The sequence below is a fragment of the Trifolium pratense genome, linkage group LG4 (assembly GCF_020283565.1).
Source record: "Trifolium pratense cultivar HEN17-A07 linkage group LG4, ARS_RC_1.1, whole genome shotgun sequence".
Classification (NCBI taxonomy): Eukaryota; Viridiplantae; Streptophyta; class Magnoliopsida; order Fabales; family Fabaceae; genus Trifolium; species Trifolium pratense.
Genome location: NC_060062.1, coordinates 54641542 through 54660806, shown reverse-complemented (window position 1 = coordinate 54660806; position 19265 = coordinate 54641542). Strand labels below are relative to the sequence as shown.

The window sequence follows — 19265 nt, the reverse complement described above, 5'->3', positions numbered from 1 at the left end:
AAAAAGTTTGGGAATGGAGGAATCGACATCCTCCCCTCTTCCGAATCACTCACGAATATGTAATCTAACTCTCGTACCTTAGCTCGACGAATCCACAAGCTTGCTCTTCTCTTTCTCTCCCACGAGCTCTCCCTCTCCCTCATGAGCTCCTTGCCCTAGCTAAGCTCTTCAACTTCTCATGGATTGCAACTTATGAGACTATTCATTGGTTTGACTTGCTACTTATAGCTCTCTCTATTCTCATGGATCAAAGCCCACTTGGCTTAGGCCCAATGCCTATTCCACGCCCAAAGGCCCAAACAACATAACTTCTCGCTCATTAACTTACGTTCTCGTTAAATGATTATTCGCCGCTTAATAATTTAATTATAAATCACGCCCTCGCATAATAAAATAATTAAATAACGAATACTAAATTTTGGGTCGTTACATGCGAGTCTAGCCACACAGTAAAATGCATGTTTAGATTCATGATGAATTCAGTAGAATCAGACGCATTATAATTTACATTATAATTTTATGCAAAATCTCGGGGGTTCTTCGTAATTTCAACAAATTCACCAAGATTCCAAACATTCACGTAAGTAATATTTTTCAATGGGTTAGATTGTTAGAACAGGATCAAATTATTGTGGTGAATGTGAATAAATAACCATGTTTTTGTCTCCTTTGAAGGGAATAAATAATACTTTCAGTGACAGAGACAATGTCACAGTGGCATTTATTTCAACAACAGTTCCTTTCTTTGTCTTCATTTCTTCCAAACTCCCAACTTTACCAAAAATGGATTAATTTTGATGGGTAAGAAACAAATCTTTTCTTTTTCTCTTTTCATACACCAAAATTTCAAGATTTTTCTCATTTTGAGCTATGTGATTCTTTACTTTTGTTAAATTCTTGTTTCCTTACCATTAATCTCTGTTGCTGGTACTTTGTTTTTGCAGCAAAAGCAATCCCTTTGTGTAACAAATGGTATGGACATGGACAACACTTCTGGACCACACATTCCTTGCAAAATTTCAACCACCGGTTTGTTTCCTCAACTTGCTTACATTCTACAAATAATATTCTTAGCATTATTACATTTACATATCATTTTTCACATTTACTAATATGACTCCATCTACATGTAGTAGTTTCTTTTCATACATATATAGTAAATTCCCATTTTTTTTAGTATACAAGAAAAATAAATCGGAACAATTTTGTCACCGCGTGAACATTGTCACATCTAGTCCAATTCAATTCAGCTAGGGACTAAGTTTGTCTGGTTTAATTTTACAAGTAGTAAAAAAATGCTTTTATGTTTTTTCCAGGGACTAGATTGGATTTCACGTTTTTTCGAAGAATTACATTCGGTCTTCACTCTTTAATATATTAAAGCATGATTGTATTCACTTCAATTTTTTTTTGGATAGGCGAATATTAATAAGTTGGCGATCACGTTAATTTTCTGAGTTTGAACCCTTAACTTCTCTCCTAAAATTTCTTGAATGTCCTTTAGTTCATCAACCGAGCTACCTACTGTATTCACTTTTAATTATTATTATTACTAAGTTGTCACATTTCTTTCACTTTGTTTCCTGTTTTTAGATATTTGTATACATCATTATTTGTCCAATAGTGAGAACTTCTTGTAGCACTTTTTATGTGTACATTTTCTAAGAGTTGTTACTTTCGTTCATAAATTTGATTTTTCAGGAAAAAAATGGACATCAAGGTTAAAGCAATGACTTCTTCGGATTCAAATGTAAAGAAAGCAAATATGTTTGCTACCAAAAAGGAAAGAATTAAATTGCCAACATATGATGATGTTATTGGAGGCAAGAAATTCCACATCAGTGAATTTTTAAACCAGCCTAGTGGAATTGCAGCTGTTTTAAACACACAGGCCTTACAATCATTTCAATCTCTTGATGCTAACACATACAGGTTTTCCACATCTTCAATTCTTTTCTAGTGGCTTAAATTATTCTAAACTGTTATGAACTCTAGCAATTAAAACTATCATATTGCACTTATGCTGTGGAAGAAGTCTGAATCTGAAATGAAGTACCGATTACATGTTGTAATGTGTAGGTGCGAACTTCCTAAACTTCGACTTTTGAACTTTGAAGCTGCTCCTTTTATAGATCTGCGGGTTACCTCAACTGAAGAAGATTGCTTGGTTGAAATGATTTCTTGTAAGGTGTTCCCTTTATAGGATTTGACACCTTTATTTTTTCTTTTGGTAAAGTAATAGATGGAATACACACATACACACGCACGCACACTGTAACACCCAAACCCGTTATTTAATTAACTCTGCCTTTATAAAATCTTTTTCGAAAATACGCAGCGGAAAAATTGAAAATCTGGTTTATAAAGCGCTGGTTTGAATATCACAAACTCCATTCAAAGATAATACTAATACATTTATCTAGTAAAATATTCGAATGAACTAAAAACAAAACCTCGCATCGAACGATGCGTTATTAGTTATACAAAACGGATACTTTTCAAATGAAAGCTTAAGACCAACAGAGTATACTAAGAGGACTACATGCATATACATATAAAAACCCCTTTTTCCCGTGTCTCAATCAGAGCAGAGCTTCACCATTGCACTCGGACGAGGCTAACACATAACCTGTCGACCTGGACCCCCAAAGGTCCAGCAATTAACACAAAACAGAGAGTTAGAAAACATAAACATAAATATAAGTGTGAGTAGTATACTACACACTCCACACGCTATCATACATTTCTAACTCACGCACATACATCGTCAAATACGACTACCAATTAATCATTCATTTACAAACACACCAATCATATAGTTTCACGTCTTCTCGGACACTGCCAAAGTGTACATTTTATAGTCATGACGGACTCTACATTGTTCATTTTATAGTCATGACGGACTCTGCTCATATACCAAGACATGGCAACAATCACAGTATTAAACAATTAGTAAATACCAAAGCTTAACACATACGGAAAACACATTACAATCCAATCAGATAATGTCACATAACAATTATCAAATACATGTGCATTTACCCTAATGCATCTAATGCCAATTATCCAATGTCATGTCATCCCTAGACACGACTAATGCATGTGGTAAAAAGGTGTCACACCAACGGTGGACCAAGAACAGTTTTACATCATGCTGGATAAGCGTCTCACCAACGGTGGACCAAGAACAGTTTTATATCATGCTGGATATGTCGGAACTTACCGAACCATCTTATCTCCCTTGGATAAGCCAAATCAGTTTTACATCATGTTGGATGCTGCTATTCACCCCATTTAAGATGAACCCAGTTTTACATCTTGTTGGATGCGTCGGAACTTACCGAACCATCTTATCTCCCTTGGATAAGCCAAAACAGTTTTATATCCTGATGGATATGGTTATCATCAACCATCTCTCCCATAAAGAGGAGTCACACAGTTTTATATCATGTTTGGATATGGGCTCCAGATCTCGGATAACATAATCCCATCTTCGGCCACTTTTCATAAACATAATCTATTTTCATCAATTATTGGAATTCACATGATTCCCATAACACAATTATTCATGAATGCATGATTACTTTTAAACACATCAAATACATGACGCTATCTAGCTCGAAGCTATTCATTCACTGATGCGGAAACACAATTCCAACATCTAACACATTAGGATAACACAATATCCTATCACTCAAATCATAATTATTCACATGATAATTATCTGCATAACCATTTTTATACACATAAAGTTTCATTTACACTTATGTCATAAAACACACATCATTTCCTTAACATTGCAAATTAATGCTAAAACATAAACATAGTTGCTTGAACTACAAGTCGTTGCATTCGCGTGCGAATCATATAACGATTAACAATAAGCATTAACAACATCAACATGTATCAACAAACATGTAAGGATACCCTTAAACCATGTTACAAGTACCTAATTGCACTTAAAACAATTATCAAAAAGTTGCTGTCACAGTGCTGTTCGCTAAGCGAATCCGTAGCGAACACGTAGCGAACACGTAGCGAACACGTAGCGAACACGTAGCGAACACGTTCGCTGTAGCGAACAGGTAGCGAACTACATCAGAGGGTTACAGGTACATGGCGAACAGATAGCGAACCCGTAGCGAACACGTTCGCTGTAGCGAACAGGTAGCGAACCACACCAGAAAATATCTGTTCTTGAGTTTTCTAAGGCGGTTTAACATTGAATCAACTCAAAAATTCATCCAAACATGTTATAAATTCATATAAACAGCCATTCCAAACATATATGGTATCAAGGAACATTAATCATCTCTTCCAAACATCCAAATACCTCAAATAATCAAAATCATGCCAATTTCTTGGGTTTTAAGCAAGTTTAACAAAACATGCAAATCATTGATCAAACATCTACATATACCCATTTTCAACTTCCCAAAGTTGTTTACCTCATCTATCATGAGTTCACTACACATGTTAGGATCAAAAGAATCCAATTTCCATTAAGAAAATCACCCACAAAACCCACAAGAAAATAGAGTGGAAAGAGTTTGGGAATGGAAGAATCGACATCCTCCCCTCTTTCGAATCACTCACGAATATGTAATCTAACTCTCGTACCTTAGCTCGACGAATCCATAAGCTTGCTCTTCTCTTTCTCTCCCACGAGCTCTACCTCTCCCTCATGAGCTCCTTGCCCTAGCTAAGCTCTCAATCTTCCTTTCTCATGAAACATAATTATGAGACTATTCATGTGTTTGACTTGCTACTTATACTACTTTCCATGGTCATGAACCAAGCCCAAATGGCTTAGGCCCATTGCCTCTCACGCCCATTAAGCCCAAAACAAAGGTTCTCGCGTCTAATAACTTATGCTCGGCTAAATAATTATTCGCCGCATAATAATTTAATTATAAATCACGCCCTCGCGTAATAAAATAATTAATTAACGAATACTAAATTTTGGGTCGTTACAATTCTCCCCCACTTAAAATATTTTCGCCCTCGAAAATGGCTCGACTAAGAACAACCTCGGATGAACCCTCTCATCCGACTTTCTAATTCCAACTTACATTCTAACCAACGGGTTTCCTCATACTACTTTAACCAAAACATACAAAATACTTCATGCAAATTCGCCCATGATGGCGGCAAAGCAATCCTATACGTCACTTTTCCGAATCATTTTACTTCCTTCGGCATTCCGTTATACCATCTCCGGTCAAAATAACACTTCTTCCGGATTCACACCAACCATCATTCAAATTCCAAACAAACCAAGTCTGACAAAATCAGTTTATTCCAATCTACACAATGAAGTTTACTACCAACAATAGATCAAGGATAGCTAATCCCTCGATTTGTCGATAGATAGTCAACAATCGTGACAACGGTATAAATCATTCTTATCAAACTACTTAAAACTTCAACTTAACATCTTATGGTACTCGCAGCACCACTCCAAAACAAAACCACTTAACCCAAAATACTCCGAAAGACCCTTTCGTTGCATACTTCACAACTTTTCAAATTCCATAAGTTCTTAACTGCGTCGAATCTCACTCCAACCATTCATTCGGTAGCACAACCTCTACGCTCATTTGTTGTCCAACTTCTCAAAGTTCTTAACACATTCCAAAAATATATTATCTCCAACCGTCAAATTCTTCTCCTTCGCAACTCCCAAATCGTTGCGTCGAACCCCATCATAACTGTTTTATTTTCCAAATAATCCCTTATCCAATTTCTGACTTCCTTAACACGACCTTCCCGATATCATTTCCCGTCGAAATATTCTTATCCAAAATATTACCTTAAGTCACTCGTCGACTCACTATCATCCCACCGTTTACGACGAAAATATCCATAATCATTTATTTTCTTCCCACATGGTATTACTATACTACTCCAACATATACGATGTTCCCAACATCACTTAGTCTCCACCGACTTTTCCATTCCATAAATAATTTTCCAATTGCTACAAAACATCTCTGATACTTACTTCAAGCATCACTTCCAAATTCTCAACACACATTTTCCAAACACAACAATCACTTATGTGTGAGATAGTCCTTTCCGCAAATTCTTACTTGACATAAGTCACTTTCTTACGTCTCTCTAATACTCGTGCTTGACACGTTTCCAAAGGCTAACTTTCTTATTTCCAAACATCCAAAAATGATACTTCGCCCTCAGTTCCATCTCAACCTCCTAAGGTTTCATCCAGCTCCGACACTAATCGTCCGATCATTATCCAAATGAAATTATTTCTTTCTCGACAAGCTCTTACAAAATCCATCAAATTGTCACCCCACTTCCATATTGAAATAACTCTACTACTCATACCATTCTCTACTATGGTATCTCTTAATTCCATTCTCATCTACTATGAGTACTCACTTCTTTTCCTTGGTTATACAACACTAATGGTTCTCTAAATTTAACATCCATATTCTAAGCTTCTCAATCTTTCCAAGAAATGACTACTCAATTCCAACACACTCAACCGCTATAAATCCTTCCTAGGCTCTTCTCGATCGCTTAGTAATTCCATATTCAATCTCGGTGACTATCCAAAAGTTGATTTCCAAACAACCACGATCTCCGTCTTGTTGATTCCAACACAACTCTCATCAGATTCCTCTGAAAACTTTTCATCAACAAAGCTTCCATCTTTATCACTCTTCCTCCTCTTTGAGGATGAACCATCGAGTGAAAGACAACCAAACAATGGAACATTCTTCCTACGAGTTCCGCTAGAAACACCACCAGTCCCACTTATTGTAGTCGGGTTTTCAGTTCCCTAACCACACCTTCAATCCTTGACATCAATCTCCCACTTAACTTAACCCTCAAGGTATCCATCATTCGCATACTCGTCGTATGATCATCACTAGGTTTTCTTACCCTCGACGCGTACGTCTTCTCCGTTTCCCAGCAACGGTTTTCACTTAACATTCAATCTGCTCCATCGTTCCCCAATGGCCACATTCTCTCTACGGCTAAACAACTTCATTCCGACTCACTCCGAAATGATCATCTGATACTTCCTCCAAAGTATTCTCCAAATAAGAACTCCACATCGAACAACGCTACTCAATCTTAAACAATCCACTTCAAGAACATCTCTATTCGTCCTTACTCCTCGCGTTCGAAACATCTTGGAGAGACAAAATCTTCTCCCCCACTTATCTCAAACCCACCTTTAAACTTCCACTAGAACATCCGGTGTAAGCACCTAACCGTCCTATCGATTCCAAATCTATTCCTCCCAAGAGAAATCTAATACCGACAGCATTCACATGCATGTCGTATGCAAAGGGTAAACATAAGGTAAGATATCTAAGCATCTACTCAAAACCCCGGTGCAGTCCTCTTGACATACACACCACTGCAAAATACGTAAACACACTATTCCCGTCTATGCTAACGTAACAACCTACGTAACAACTAGCATACATAATTACTACCACATATCTATACATATATTTATAACTAAACTATATGTAAGACAATGAAACATCCATGTACACAAGACATCGAGTCAAGTACATGTATTACATTTCGTTTGTTCGCATACTTACAACATCTACTCAAACATGTATAAAACATAGCATGTTCTCAAACAAGTTCTCATCATGAGAATACATTCACATAGTTCAATTAAAGAACCACACTAAGTACTAGTAAACAATCTACCACATGTTATAAACAAACATATAACAACACACATTAGGATCTACTTACATCCTACTCCTTTCTCACTCTAGTTGAAAAATTCATTTTCACTTACTCAAAAGAAAATAATCTTATGTTTTCAACAAAATCTTCATCACATGCAGTTTTACATCATGCTGGATCGTCAACAATTAGCAATAAGCATCTACAAACCAAAAATTCAAACCACACAAATTTCTAAAACTTTAAGCATAGAAATACACAACCACTACTTGACTTGATAACTTATAACAATGATAAGTATCAATCGCATCAAGTACACACAACAAGAAAAGACAGACACAACTGGCACACACGCTCACTCGATCTGACTGCACAGAACGGCTCTGATTGACACGTAACCTCACAGTCCGAAGACGACCTGCTCTGATACCACTTTGTAACACCCAAACCCGTTATTTAATTAACTCTGCCTTTATAAAATCTTTTTCGAAAATACGCAGCGGAAAAATTGAAAATCTGGTTTATAAAGCGCTGGTTTGAATATCACAAACTCCATTCAAAGATAATACTAATACATTTATCTAGTAAAATATTCGAATGAACTAAAAACAAAACCTCGCATCGAACGATGCGTTATTAGTTATACAAAACGGATACTTTTCAAATGAAAGCTTAAGACCAACAGAGTATACTAAGAGGACTACATGCATATACATATAAAAACCCCTTTTTCCCGTGTCTCAATCAGAGCAGAGCTTCACCATTGCACTCGGACGAGGCTAACACATAACCTGTCGACCTGGACCCCCAAAGGTCCAGCAATTAACACAAAACAGAGAGTTAGAAAACATAAACATAAATATAAGTGTGAGTAGTATACTACACACTCCACACGCTATCATACATTTCTAACTCACGCACATACATCGTCAAATACGACTACCAATTAATCATTCATTTACAAACACACCAATCATATAGTTTCACGTCTTCTCGGACACTGCCAAAGTGTACATTTTATAGTCATGACGGACTCTACATTGTTCATTTTATAGTCATGACGGACTCTGCTCATATACCAAGACATGGCAACAATCACAGTATTAAACAATTAGTAAATACCAAAGCTTAACACATACGGAAAACACATTACAATCCAATCAGATAATGTCACATAACAATTATCAAATACATGTGCATTTACCCTAATGCATCTAATGCCAATTATCCAATGTCATGTCATCCCTAGACACGACTAATGCATGTGGTACCAAGGTGTCACACCAACGGTGGACCAAGAACAGTTTTACATCATGCTGGATAAGCGTCTCACCAACGGTGGACCAAGAACAGTTTTATATCATGCTGGATATGTCGGAACTTACCGAACCATCTTATCTCCCTTGGATAAGCCAAATCAGTTTTACATCATGTTGGATGCTGCTATTCACCCCATTTAAGATGAACCCAGTTTTACATCTTGTTGGATGCGTCGGAACTTACCGAACCATCTTATCTCCCTTGGATAAGCCAAAACAGTTTTATATCCTGTTGGATATGGTTATCATCAACCATCTCTCCCATAAAGAGGAGTCACACAGTTTTATATCATGTTTGGATATGGGCTCCAGATCTCGGATAACATAATCCCATCTTCGGCCACTTTTCATAAACATAATCTATTTTCATCAATTATTGGAATTCACATGATTCCCATAACACAATTATTCATGAATGCATGATTACTTTTAAACACATCAAATACATGACGCTATCTAGCTCGAAGCTATTCATTCACTGATGCGGAAACACAATTCCAACATCTAACACATTAGGATAACACAATATCCTATCACTCAAATCATAATTATTCACATGATAATTATCTGCATAACCATTTTTATACACATAAAGTTTCATTTACACTTATGTCATAAAACACACATCATTTCCTTAACATTGCAAATTAATGCTAAAACATAAACATAGTTGCTTGAACTACAAGTCGTTGCATTCGCGTGCGAATCATATAACGATTAACAATAAGCATTAACAACATCAACATGTATCAACAAACATGTAAGGATACCCTTAAACCATGTTACAAGTACCTAATTGCACTTAAAACAATTATCAAAAAGTTGCTGTCACAGTGCTGTTCGCTAAGCGAATCCGTAGCGAACACGTAGCGAACACGTAGCGAACACGTAGCGAACACGTAGCGAACACGTTCGCTGTAGCGAACAGGTAGCGAACTACATCAGAGGGTTACAGGTACATGGCGAACAGATAGCGAACCCGTAGCGAACACGTTCGCTGTAGCGAACAGGTAGCGAACCACACCAGAAAATATCTGTTCTTGAGTTTTCTAAGGCGGTTTAACATTGAATCAACTCAAAAATTCATCCAAACATGTTATAAATTCATATAAACAGCCATTCCAAACATATATGGTATCAAGGAACATTAATCATCTCTTCCAAACATCCAAATACCTCAAATAATCAAAATCATGCCAATTTCTTGGGTTTTAAGCAAGTTTAACAAAACATGCAAATCATTGATCAAACATCTACATATACCCATTTTCAACTTCCCAAAGTTGTTTACCTCATCTATCATGAGTTCACTACACATGTTAGGATCAAAAGAATCCAATTTCCATTAAGAAAATCACCCACAAAACCCACAAGAAAATAGAGTGGAAAGAGTTTGGGAATGGAAGAATCGACATCCTCCCCTCTTTCGAATCACTCACGAATATGTAATCTAACTCTCGTACCTTAGCTCGACGAATCCATAAGCTTGCTCTTCTCTTTCTCTCCCACGAGCTCTACCTCTCCCTCATGAGCTCCTTGCCCTAGCTAAGCTCTCAATCTTCCTTTCTCATGAAACATAATTATGAGACTATTCATGTGTTTGACTTGCTACTTATACTACTTTCCATGGTCATGAACCAAGCCCAAATGGCTTAGGCCCATTGCCTCTCACGCCCATTAAGCCCAAAACAAAGGTTCTCGCGTCTAATAACTTATGCTCGGCTAAATAATTATTCGCCGCATAATAATTTAATTATAAATCACGCCCTCGCGTAATAAAATAATTAATTAACGAATACTAAATTTTGGGTCGTTACACACACGCGCACGATAGGATATATTACAATCGCTGAAAATCAAAATCAAAATTATATGTGAGAATGTTTGATAGAAATGCTATTGTACCTTAGTTTTATTGAACATGCAAAATTTCAACATTCTTATTCATTTATCCCATTTGATTTTTGGATACTTTACTATGTTTTTCACAGTTTGAGGGTTCACAAGTTGTAGAAGAGCAAAACGACCACTTTTCAGGTATTTATATTGTGTCCGTAGTATTTTTTTTTAATAAACATGTTAATGGTGTGATATATCCACTACTTTTTGCGATGAATAATTTCTACCGGAGAACTTAGATGGCCACCTTTACTGGCATCTTCCCTCCCAATCACATTTCTTCATCTGCAAAGCTCGAACGCGAGACCTTGCTTAAGGGATCCGAGTCCACATCCACTGGGATCAATGTAATGTTGATATATTGTGTCCACAGCAATGTTTGTTGATAATTTCCACGGATTTGCAGCATTCATGAAAAACCACATGACATGGAATGATGATGATGATGATGATACTGAATCATTTTTGGAAGTTGATGTCAATTTGAATCTCACACTCGAGGTTACTCTTATACTCAAACTAAAAAAAATACTATAGTAATATAATACTGTCACATTCATACTTGATTCCTCCTTAAGTCTTTGCTATTTCAACTTCTTATCTGCATTTAAATAAAATGTTACCTTACCATATAACTAAGCTTCAGTATGATATTACAGTACTTTTCACTTTCCTTTTATCTAAAAAAAAATATTCTGTTTTGCAGATCTACACACGCCCATTTACTATGATGCCTATTTCAGCTGTTGAGGGTCCTGGAAACATGTGAGTTATTTAATTCATAATCTTACAACTAACTCAATGTAAGAACTTGTTTACTCAGATATTATAATATAGAATTGTTTGGCTATGTGCAGAATGATGCAAGCTTTGGTGGACAAGCTTGTACCATTGCTACTTCAGCAAATGTTACAAGATTATGATGAATGGGTTCAAAAGCAATTGTATTCTGTAAATCAGTCTTCTAGTTAGGGAATATTTGTTTTAGCTTATTTTTATAGCAGAGGCAACAGAAGAAGGGATAATCTTTTCATGTTTATGAAAAAGAGAGAAAAATGAATAGTAAGTATTTGGTTTCTAAGAAGTCTGTATTAAGACCATCCATGTAATGTAACATTACTCTTTTTCAATTTTTTTTATTTCTTTTTTGTGGTCACAATACATTTTATTCCTTTTTTTTTTTTTTTTGTATCAATGACGGCTTAAAGCCCCAAAAAGAGAGATTACAAGGGGATCAAACGAGGGGAACTATGTCCTATACCATCAGAGGCAATAATATGCCTAACCTGAATCGGACAAACATCAAAATAACCAACATTACAATCTAACTCACATCCTATATTAGCCATAGCATCTGCACACTGATTAGCTTCCCTGTAGGAATGAGAAATATGCACATTCTAATTCAAAGCCAACAATCTTCGAATATTCTTCACCAACGAGTAACCCATACCACTCCTTGTCGTACCTGTTCTGATTACATGAGAAACTGCTAAAGAATCAATGTTTAATTCAACCTCATGGAATCCTAACATCCTAGTATACTTCAGCCCTTCTAATACTCCTCACAATTCCGCCATGAAAGCACTACAGTTACCAACAAACTTGGCAAATCCACCACACCATTTACCCCGGCTATCTCTAATGACACCACTGCATCCCGCATTACTCCCAGTGTCATTCTTACAAGCTCCATCCGTATTTAACTTCACTCTCCCTTCTGCTGGAGGCTTCCAACCAATCATATATACGAACTTCTCGAGGTACCTTCACTATAATTCTACTAGCCATACTTGCTTGATATAATACTTTCAATATAATTCATCACATGGTATACCTGATTTGATGGTCTACTACAAATACGATGACAAGCCGTCGCCCAAAAATCCCCCCCCCCCCCATAAAATATCATTGATCCACAAATGACAATATACCCGTGGTATCCACACCGGGTGTTATAAACTAAAATTAGTATAAAAAAAAATCGAGATTTAGTCCATAATTTAGACAAAATACATTAACTTTATGTGATCAACTTGCCAATTCTCTTTGTGCATTCACACACTAGGAAAGAATATAATTTCACGCCATTGAATATTAGTACTTTACATTTGAAGAAGAGGAGTTTTTAACTTATGATCCCCAAACACGAGATATCTGGATCTGCAAACAAAAGTGCTCAAAATCGATCAACTTTTCCTTTTATACCTTCATAGTTTGTTACACGCAAATTAACTCTTACTTTCCCCGTCAGAAGAAACCTATATAGTTTGTCACACGCATATTAAGCAATACTTTTCTTGTCAGGAGATATATACCTTCATAGTTTGTTACACGCAAATTAAACAACACTTTGCTCGTCAGAAGAAACCTTCATAGTTTGTTACAAGTTTTTATCACTTTGTTACATGTCTTGATTGATTTAATGTTTATGTTTTTATAAACAGAGCATAACATGTGAATTAAAACGTAAAACTATAGAACTATAAAAGGAAAAGATACGGTCGATTTAGCACAATTTTATTCGCACTTTTTTTTTGTTGGCATATCATTTTCCACAATTGCACGGCATGCATAGCCTGGAGCCATATGCCTATAAATACATCACTGAGTTCTTAGTTAGGACTCACACATTACAAAGTTAATTACATCAAAGATCATTAAGTTAAGCTAGTTAATTATCAGCAATTAATCATATGTAGAATATGGCTATGATTGTGTTTAAAATTGAGAGTTGGACCTCACTCAACCCTACAAAATCGGCTTGTAAGGTGAGGATTGCCTCACTTATAAACAGATATTCAGGTCATCTACCATCACCAGTGACAGGACCAGAGTCACTGACATTTGATTTAAACGGTGGAGGACCGTATGTTAGTTCCTCAGATGGAAGAATTTTTAAATATGTTGATCCAAATGAAGGTTTCATTGAATATGCTTCAACTTCACCAAACAGGTAAATATATAAATCATTCATTATAGCTTAGCATGATCCAAAGCCTAATATGAGTTTTATAAAGTGCTAATATTTTGTGTTCAGGAACAAGACAATCTGTGATGGGATTGCAGACTTCTCAGCAGCTCAAGTAATTAAGCATAGATTTTTCTACAACAATGTTGCTAAGGAATCTTGCAGTGCCATTTCAGAATATGTTTTGCATCAGCAAAAGAAACATCTTTCCCTTCATTGTCAGGCTCCTCATCATTCCCTTCTGCATTTAATTCATTAGCTTCAGATGAAACTATGCCAAGAGCAGCTTTCAATGTTTCCATCTGCCTTTCCTTTCTAGCAGCAATTTGATGAGTCTGTGTATCAGAAACCCTGAAAATCCACAAAAAAAAAATTATTGTTCAGCTTTCAATGAGGATATGTATATTTCAGTTTTTTGTCATGAAAATAATTAATTCATTAATTCATAAACTGCCCCAAAAATGAATATGAACCACTTAATTCAAACCCATGGACAAAAACAATGTCATGCTGACCAACAATTCAGAGAGAATGGACAATTCAACAAGCAGTGTAAAGATCAAATCATCAGTCATACTCATACATGAACTAAAACAATCAGTAATCAGTTTCGCCAAATATTCAAGATTAAGACACAAGTTTCTATAATCATATGGAATAAGAAAGACTAGATAGCTGATATACACACAGAAGAAAGAGCGAGAAATTTAACTCAATTAGGATTGCAATTTGACTCATTTCTATCAGCTAATAATCATGTACAACCTATTCCATCAGTTTAGGTAATTTACATCTAAAGCAGATCCCTCATGTTTGGGCAGTCTAGGCTTTCCAGCGAAATTAAGAGTAGAAAAATTGTCCTTCCTTTTTTAGATCATAATTTCCTGAACATAGGTTATTATTTATCTTCTTTTTTTGGTTACATAGGTTATTATTTATCTGTAACTGTATTCTGACTACAAAACATTTTCTTCAAAATCTACATAAAGAAATCACAACCTAATAAGCCATCATCCAGGTTTAGCAAAAGATTATCATGTCAATGATAGGTCTGTGAAGTTTGTTTATAGGAGGAGGGGTAAAAAAGGGAATGAGGAGCTGGTGGGGACAGAGGGAATAACTAACAGCACACATGGCAGTCAAGAAGTGGAGGGAAGCATGGGAGTGAGTGAAAGAGAGGTGTTTAAAGGAGGAGGTCACGCATGATGCAAGAGGGATTGGATTGGAGTGGTAGCAGCGACTGGGAGTGAGAACCTTCCTCACACCAGTAGTGGTATTCTCATCTTGGGAATATTGTTTTCCTATTTCATGTAAATGTCATCACTGCAGGGAGTGATTATTCCATCCATTGTCTTAATATTATATAGCTATTGTAAGAAGTTGACACTTAATATTCAGATATTATATAACAGTAATTCTATCTTGAGCTTTCCATCCTTCTAGAGTCTATTATCATGTCAATAACAACAGCAACGGTGTATCTAGGATCCTGCTCTAGGGGGTGCATACTATTCAACATTAATTAATAATTATATATATATAATCTCCTACAACAACAATAACACCAATAAAAATAATTTCTCCATAATCAAAAACAAAAAGCTATGCACAACAAAAACCAATTAACAATTAATACACTTCAAAAATTTTGGTAAAGCAATGACAGAACCAACAAATTCATCAATTGGAATCATATGTCATACTCATACACAAATATCTAAAATCCAAAAACTCACTTGTCCAAATTAGAATCATTTTCGTCAGCTGCAGCCTCCAAGCTATTGCGAGCCTCCTCGAGTTTCTCAGCGATCTCAGCATCAGTATAACCCTGATCAATTAACTTGTCTTCAAGAATAACAAGTTTGAGCTGAATCTGACGCTTACGATCATGCTCAAGAATCTCTTTGTTAGCCTTTCTGGAAACACCAGCAGTACCCTGATCTCCTTCAAAGCCCTTCATATTCTCAGCAACCTTGGAAGTTCTCGGCTTGACGAAGAACTTGTTGCTCTGAATGTAGCCATTGGTACCAGACCCTCTTGGAGTTTGTAACCCTATTCCGTTATACATATTGTGACAAAGCAACAACTGCAATTGAAAACCCAAAAAATCATATAAGAAACCCTATTATCAACTTAAATTCACAGATCTTAAATAAATAAATATATATCTGATGCAATTAACAAATTGAACGGCAAAATGAAAAAAGATGAGAAACCCTAATTTAAATGACGGCAATTAACGGATAAAAAGCTGAGCGTAGAAGAAAAAGAAGAATATGTCTGAATCTGTGATCCGAGACAAGAAAACGAAGAGTAGTAATACCTGTTATCGATGTGGAAGAAGAATTATCGCGACTCAAAGAAATAGAGAAGCCACAATGTTGTTGATACTTTATTTATGATGATGATGATATTTGATTTGATATTTTATCATATACTTATGGCTTAATTAGTTAAATGGTCCCTTAGAGTGTGTTTGGATGAGGAATTCTAGAAATTCAAGGGATTTAAAATAACAGACAATTCAATTGATTCAATTAAATTCCCTTCATTTTCAAATTTTATTGTTTGGATAAAGCGATGAAATTGTTTGGATAAATTTTTATTAAGAATATTTAATTAAGTTTGCATCAACTCTTGCAAACCCTAAACCTAACCAAAACTTGCAAATTTACCTTGGACCAAATTTAGGAGAGACTTTGTTTTCTGATTTTTGTTAGTTAGGGGCATTTTAGGTTTTTTGATGTGGTGTCAAATTTTTAGATATGGGTATTTTAGGTTTTTTCAGGGCACATTGGCGTCTTATAAATATATAGATTGTATGTACAGAACTTATATACAAATTGATAATTATAATCTCATCCAAAACATACAATAAACATATGCCTGAAAGCAAAATGCAAAAACCATATGAAATTATGCATTTACAACACTGAAAATACAAATTGATCATTATAATTGCTTAAAATCAAAAACCGATGAAATCACAAAATGCAAAATCAACCCAGAGAAATTGACAACACACAAAAATGAGATAAATCGGAAAAGGGAGAGTAGAATTTACCAGAGATAGATCAAGTTTGGAGAGAGTAAAATCGAGTCAGAAAACAATCTTCAGAGAGAGGGAGAGAGAGATCGATTTGGAGTTAGAGAGATCGATGGAGATAAAGCGATGAAGTTGGAGTTGTTGAGAGAGAGCGATGAAGTGTCTGTTTGGTTTGGCGTTTTCAAGCCCCAAACGCAAGTTACCAACTGCAGAAGCTATTTGAACCAATTCTCACATGTTTGGATAACTTGCAAAATAAATTCTCTGGAAAGTGAATTCTGCCTCAAACGCGAGTCACCTTAAAGCCACAAATTGGAGCTTCGCGTCAAAGGAAAATCAATTCTAACTTAGTATTAAAGATGTATGTTTATATATGGGAATAAAAGAAGTAAACAAGGGAGAAGTGAGGAAAAAATTGTGAAGAAAGTAGAAACAGAGAAGGGAAAAGTGGTGGAAAAAATTCTGAAGAAGTAGAAGAAGAAAGAAGTAGCGGCTGGCTGACAGCAGTGGCGATTCCAGTAATATTAGAGAGCCTAGGCAAAATTTTGGAGGGAATTTTATCAACCAAATTTCTAGATACAATAATATTTAAAAGACAAAGTTGTTTCTGCAATTCAAAAACATATTTAAATTACATTAGTACTTCTCTTTTTATGCAAAAGAAAATATTCTTCACAATATACACTTGTAGTATGCCTATTGTAAGGCTTGGTCAATTATGAAATCAACATAATATAATGTAATTTCCCCTAATGAAAGAAATCCATAACAAACAACTGTGAGAAAGAAACTGATATCTGATCAACGAGACTACATTTCAAACTGAATACAAATATCACAAGACTATCTTATTCTTATTTAATATTGTGTATAAGATCAAACTGAGATCAAGAATACAAGGTTTGTCATCAGCTTATAAAAGAAAGAAAGTGCTTCATCAACAAAGGTGATTTTGATCCATCAAAGTGAACACAACACAAATGTCCACAATTAAACAAAGTTTTAGTTGCAGTTACGATGACAATAATATCACAAAGCAGAAAATCACCAAGTTAGTTTACAACAAGAGGCATCATGAAATCAAATAGTTTTTAGAACAAAAACCCTTCATTCTCACTATTTTAGAACAAAAACACTATTGCAGAACCAACCAAAACTACTTATTTATATAACCAAAACAGCTTATTTATATAATCACTTAACAATCAAAACAGCTTAATAAATTTAAAATTCAAAACAACACCAAATCATCAAACAAAGATTCTAGATTGAGAAGGTTAGGTTGTTAAAAATTAATTGCAGTATGTTAGTTTGCTTACCTGAAACGAGACGAAGAGAAAGAGTGAGTGCGGTGCGGTGTGGTGCGGCGCGGTGAGCTGAGCAGTGGTGCGGCTGCGGCGGAAGATTGAACGGCGTTACGGCGAGGTGAGGGAGAGAGATTGAGAGCAGTGAGAGAGGGATTGAGAGCGGCGGCCGGTGGCGGTGGGTGAGAGAGGAACAGCGATTTTGAGAGAGAGGGATCGAGAAAGCGAAAGCAAATTCTAACTCTTCCTTTTTCTGTTTTTGTTTTCATTTAAAAAAAAAAAATATATATATATATATATATATATATATATATATATATATATATATATATATATATATATATATATAAGAAGGGCAGCCCAGGCACGTGACAGGCATGCCCAGCGGTATACTCGCCACTGACTGACAGGAAAGAGAGAGATTAGGGTTGTAACAATTGGATATTCTTATTTTATGAGATGGGTATTGGGTTGTATAAGCCCATATTTTATTTTGGCTTAAATGCAGTTTTGCCCCCCCTGTTTTGATTAAATCGGAATTTTACCGCCCCTGTTTTAAAACGCGGACTTTTACCCCTGTTTTATAATTTGTTGGATTTTGCCCCCCCTAAAATTCTGCTTTCGAGTCACAACTTTAAAGTTTCGCACACAACTCAATTTTGATCAATAATTTACCAAAAGGATACCAAAATGACCGTAATCGAGTTATCTTTCCACATAATCAAACCCCACTGAATTTGGAGTTACAAAGAGAGATTAATTACCGTTTTAGTCAAGGTATGTCCCCCAAAATTCTGCAAAAAATCTGCTTTCGAGTCACAACTTCAAAGCTTCGCATACAACTCAATTTGGATCCATAATTCACCAAACGGCTACCGAAATGACCGTAATCGAGTTATCTTTCCACATAATCAAACCCCACTGAATTTGGAGTTACAAAGAGAGATTAATTACCGTTTTAGTGAAGGTATGTCCCCAAAATTCTGCAAAAAATCTGCTTTCGAGTCACAACTTCAAAGCTTCGCATACAACTCAATTTGGAT

The 19265-nt window shown here is 35.8% G+C and overlaps 2 protein-coding genes across 6 annotated transcripts; one reads left to right on the top strand and one right to left on the bottom strand.

Annotated features, from left to right (window-relative positions):
* The first annotated feature begins 716 nt into the window (after positions 1-716).
* On the top strand, positions 717-12031 carry LOC123923081. The gene is made up of 8 exons (XM_045975719.1): positions 717-801; positions 945-1029; positions 1702-1932; positions 2080-2188; positions 10994-11039; positions 11308-11402; positions 11608-11666; positions 11759-12031. Exons 1-8 carry the CDS (start codon positions 798-800, stop codon positions 11871-11873), a joined length of 744 nt encoding a protein of 247 aa, XP_045831675.1. The 5' UTR covers positions 717-797; the 3' UTR covers positions 11874-12031.
* A 1777-nt stretch (positions 12032-13808) lies between these two features.
* Positions 13809-18519, bottom strand: LOC123924140 (pre-mRNA-splicing factor cwc-21-like). 5 transcript variants are annotated; one of them, XM_045976916.1, is made up of 4 exons: positions 18238-18508; positions 16937-17525; positions 15609-15958; positions 13809-14223 (listed from the first exon to the last, which is right to left on the bottom strand). In XM_045976916.1, the coding sequence occupies exons 3-4, from the start codon at positions 15938-15940 to the stop codon at positions 14022-14024; spliced, it is 534 nt and encodes a 177-aa protein (XP_045832872.1). In that variant the 5' UTR covers positions 15941-15958; positions 16937-17525; positions 18238-18508; the 3' UTR covers positions 13809-14021. The 5 variants fall into 5 exon arrangements, with proteins under 5 accessions (XP_045832872.1, XP_045832876.1, XP_045832875.1 ...); XM_045976920.1 differs by having other exon boundaries at positions 16937-17216; positions 18238-18507; XM_045976919.1 differs by lacking the exon at positions 16937-17525 and having other exon boundaries at positions 18238-18505.
* Between the last annotated feature and the right edge of the window lie 746 nt (positions 18520-19265).

Bases quoted from the DNA above. Each gene is read 5' to 3' on its own strand.
- LOC123923081 (XM_045975719.1), top strand. The intron at 1,030-1,701 runs GTTTGTTTCCTC...TTGATTTTTCAG, and splicing joins TTGCAAAATTTCAACCACCG to GAAAAAAATGGACATCAAGG. The intron at 11,667-11,758 runs GTGAGTTATTTA...GGCTATGTGCAG, and splicing joins GTTGAGGGTCCTGGAAACAT to AATGATGCAAGCTTTGGTGG.
- LOC123924140 (XM_045976916.1), bottom strand. From the start codon at position 15,940: ATGTATAACGGAATAGGGTTACAAACTCCAAGAGGGTCTGGTACCAAT. The intron at 14,224-15,608 runs GTGAGTTTTTGG...GTGGATTTTCAG, and splicing joins AATGATTCTAATTTGGACAA to GGTTTCTGATACACAGACTC.